This window comes from Mizuhopecten yessoensis, unplaced genomic scaffold (genome assembly GCF_002113885.1).
Source record: "Mizuhopecten yessoensis strain PY_sf001 unplaced genomic scaffold, ASM211388v2 scaffold7875, whole genome shotgun sequence".
NCBI lineage: Eukaryota > Metazoa > Mollusca > Bivalvia > Pectinida > Pectinidae > Mizuhopecten > Mizuhopecten yessoensis.
In genome coordinates this window covers 17,836-22,900 of record NW_018407266.1, presented here as the reverse complement: position 1 = coordinate 22,900, position 5,065 = coordinate 17,836, and the positions used below count along the sequence as shown (strand labels likewise).

At 33.5% G+C, this 5,065-nt stretch overlaps 1 protein-coding gene across 1 annotated transcript in view; it reads left to right on the top strand.

Annotated features, from left to right (window-relative positions):
• The first annotated feature begins 1,025 nt into the window (after window positions 1-1,025).
• LOC110454461 overlaps window positions 1,026-5,065 on the top strand; it is a 15,128-nt gene continuing 11,088 nt past the window's right edge. The window contains exon 1 of the mRNA XM_021503963.1: window positions 1,026-2,427. Coding sequence (XP_021359638.1) covers window positions 2,368-2,427 — 60 coding nt within the window. The 5' untranslated portion in view covers window positions 1,026-2,367. The remainder of the gene's footprint in view (window positions 2,428-5,065) is intronic.

Sequence of the window (5,065 nt, the reverse complement as noted above, 5' to 3'; positions counted from 1 at the left end):
TTGTGATTATGATATAATACATAAATACATGTACACCATACTGTTGGGTATTTGTGATTATGATATAATACATAAATACATGTACACCATACTGTTGGGTATTTGTGATTATGATATAATACATAAATACATGTACACCATACTGTTGGGTGTTTGTGATTATGATATAATACATAAATACATGTACATCATACTGTTGGGTGTTTGTGATTATGATATAATACATGTACACCATACTGTTGGGTATTTGTGATTATGATATAATACATAAATACATGTACACCATACTGTTGGGTATTTGTGATTATGATATAATACATAAATACATGTACACCATACTGTTGGGTATTTGTGATTATGATATAATACATAAATACATGTACACCATACTGTTGGGTATTTGTGATTATGATATAATACATAAATACATGTACACCATACTGTTGGGTATTTGTGATTATGATATAATACATAAATACATGTACACCATACTGTTGGGTATTTGTGATTATGATATAATACATAAATACATGTACACCATACTGTTGGGTATTTGTGATTATGATATAATACATAAATACATGTACACCATACTGTTGGGTATTTGTGATTATGATATAATACATAAATACATGTACACCATACTGTTGGGTATTTGTGATTATGATATAATACATAAATACATGTACACCATACTGTTGGGTATTTGTGATTATGATATAATACATAAACACATGTACACCATACTGTTAGGTGTTTGTGATTATGATATAATACATGTACATCATACTGTTGGGTGTTTGTGATTATGATATGATACCTAAATACATCTACACCATACTGTTGGGTGTTTGTGATTATGATATAATACATAAATACATGTACACCATACTGTTAGGTGTTTGTGATTATGATATAATACATGTACACCATACTGTTATGTGGTTGTGATTATGATATAATACATGTACATTAAACTGTTGGGTGTTTGTGATTATGATATAATACATAAATACATGTACACCATGCATACTGTTGGGTGTTTTTGAGTATGATATGATACATGTACATCATACTGTTGGGTGTTTGTGATTATGATATGATACATAAATACATGTACACCATACTGTTTGGTATTTGTGATGATTATTTCATCAGAATTACATCATCATTCTTGGTTTTTGTGATATGACATCAGGTGTATACATCACCTGTCGGTTCGTAGAAAGCTTCACGCAGCACAACCAGTTAATTGTTCCTGTGTGATGTTTTGATTACTAGTATGGTATGTTTTCTGTCACCTTCATCACACAAGTGATCAGGGAAGTGTAGTTAACACAAATCAATTTTCTGTTGCCAATTGGAAACAAAGCCAAAACTGCCTAATTCACAGTTTCAACGATAAAATTTTGTGTTTACAGAGTTTGGAGTTTTTAGAATATTTTCACTGCAGACTAATATTGTAAAACACCATTTTCCAAAGTCTAATTCCCTAATAAAGAAGTCAGAGACAATGTTGGAGGTCTGAAGTTAAGATCAAAATGAATTGTAGTAAAACTGAAGGACAAAATTCACTATATAACATCAACCCTGTAGTTTGCAAAAATCTTTTCTAAAATTCCTTTGGTGGGGGATCTAAATGACTATGTCCTTGTTTTCTCACAGGATATAGTAAAAATTACTTTTGGGGGGTGGGGAAGATGTTGTGCATTGAATATCTTAATTGGTTTTATTTTCCTAATATATTACGCTCATTCATAATAATGCTGCCTTCCATTTCTAAGTTCTGCAGGCTAACTGATAAAAATTGCTTTTGCTTTAAAACTGAGGAAAAGTATTATATTAGTTATGATATGTGTCACTTTTCACACGTGTTTAACAAATTATAACTGTTGACATGTTATGCGCTTTTATACCCAGAAACACAAGCAAGAATGCAAAAACTAAAATGTTGATGCATCCTTAGATGTAAAACCCAGAAAAGATAGACACTGGGGAACATCTCATGAGCAGTCTAAAAAAAATCTGTTTAATCTCGCTATATAAATTTATTTTAACCAAACGTTTTTTACCTTGCAGTGCTAGTTTTAAGTATTGGAGCAGAGCATCTTTGTCTTGAATATATTTATTCTGAGTTATGTAGGGCATACAAATATACAAGGCAAACTTTATGAAATTTTTTGACACATATTCTTCAAAAATATTGAGTTCTTTACATCTGGTGACCATAACTAATTATACCCTTTTAACAATATTTACATCACATCAATTGATTGAACATTAAATCATATCAGCTGTAAAGAAGTGTTTTTTCTGATTTTTATTTTTTTTGTCCAGGTTTCTGATGCAGTGTGTAAATTCCTGCCTATGCTGCTCAAAGCATCAAGCAACAAGTGCAGCATCAACTGTGTACAGTTTGGGGACAAGGTGAGATGAATTAATCACATCCACAGTAACATGACAGTAATAAACACTATAGTAACAAATAAAAAGTAACACGGGACATTAACAAAACTTACAGTAACACACCACAGTAACATGAATTACAGTTACACATCACAGTAACACACAACAATAACATGAATTACAGTTACACATCACAGCATCATTAGTAAGAGTAACACGACACAGTAACACAAATCACAGTAACACACCACAGTAACACAAATCACAGTAACATATCGCAGTAACACATCACAGTAGCACACCACAGTAACACACCACAATAACACAAATCACAGTAACACAAGTCACAGTAATTCATGATCACCACAGTAACACAAATCACAGTAACACATCACAGTAACACATCACAGTAACACAAATCACAGTAACACACCACAGTAACACACCACAGTAACACAAATCACAGTAATATATCACAGTAACACATCACAGTAACACACCACAGTAACACACCACAATAACACAAATCACAGTAACATATCGCAGTAACACATCACAGTAACACATCACAGTAACACAAATCACAGTAACACAAATTACAGTAACACACCACAGTAACACACCACAATAACACAAATCACAGTAACACAAATCACAGTAACTCATGATCACCACAGTAACACAAATCACAGTAACACGAATTACAGTTACACACCACAGTAACACAAATCACAGTAACACAAATTACAGTAACACACCACAGTAACACAAATCACAGTAACACACCACAGTAACACACCACAGAAACACAAATTACAGTTACACACCACAGAAACACAAATTACAGTTACACACCGCAGTAACACAAATTACAGTAACACACCACAGTAACACAAGTCACATTTACACACCATATATAGTAACACTAATTACAGTTACACACCGCAGTAACACAATCACAGTAACACCACAGTATCACAAATTACAGTAACACACCTCAGTAACACAAATCACATTTACACACCATATATAGTAACACTAATTACAGTTACACACCGCAGTAACACAAATTACAGTTACACACCACAGTAACACAAATCACAGTAACACAAATTACAGTAACACACCACAGTAACACAAATCACATTTACACACCATATATAGTAACACTAATTACAGTTACACACCGCAGTAACACAATCACAGTAACACCACAGTATCACAAATTACAGTAACACACCACAGTAACACAAATCACATTTACACACCATATATAGTAACACTAATTACAGTTACACACCGCAGTAACACAAATTACAGTTACACACCGCAGTAACACAAATTACAGTTACACACCACAGTAACACAAATCCCAGTAACACACCATATATAGTAACACAAATTACAGTTACACACCGCAGTAACACAAATTACAGTAACACACCACAGTAACACAAATCACAGTTACACACCACAGTAACACAAATTACAGTTACACACCGCAGTAACACAAATCACAGTAACACACAACAGTAACACAAATCACAGTTACACACCACAGTAACACAAATCACAGTTACACACCACAGTAACACAAATCACAGTAACACAAATCACAGTTACACACCACAGTAACACAAATTACAGTTACACACCACAGTAACACAAATCACAGTAACACACCATATATAGTAACACAAATTACAGTTACTCACCATATATAGTAACACAAATTACAGTTATACACCACAGTAACACGAATTACAGTTACACACCACGGTAACACAAATCACAGTAACACACCACAATAACATGACACAGTAACACTAATCACAGTAACACACCACAGTAACACACCCCAGTAACACAAATTACAGTTACACACCGCAGTAACACAAATTACAGTAACACATGATCACAACAGTAACACAAATCACAGTAACACACCACAGCAACACAAATTATAGTAACACACCACAGTAACACAAATTACAGATACACACCACAGTAACACAAATTACAGTAACACATGATCACCACAGTAACACAAATCACAGTTACACACCGCAGTAACACAAATTACAGTAACACACCACAGTAACACAAATTACAGTAACACACCACAGTAACACAAATCACAGTTACACACCACAGTAACACAAATCACAGTTACACACCACAGTAACACAAATCACAGTAACACCGCACAGTAACACAAATCACAGTAACACCCCATATATAGTAACTCAAATCACAGTTACACAAATCACAGTAACACAAATCACAGTTACACACCACAGTAACACAAATTACAGTAACACACCACAGTAACACAAATTACAGTTATACAACAGTAACACACCACTGTCACACACTACAGTAACACAAATCACAGTAACACCCCATATATAGTAACTCAAATGACACTTACACAAAACACAGTAACATAAATTACAGTTACACACCACAGTTACACACAACAGTAACATAAATTACAATTACACACCACAGTAACATAAATCACAGTAACACACCACAATAACATGACACAGTAACAAAATCACAGTTACTCACCATATATAGTAACACAAATTACAGTTATACACCATATATAGTAACACAAATTACAGTTATACACTGCAGTAACACGAATTACAGA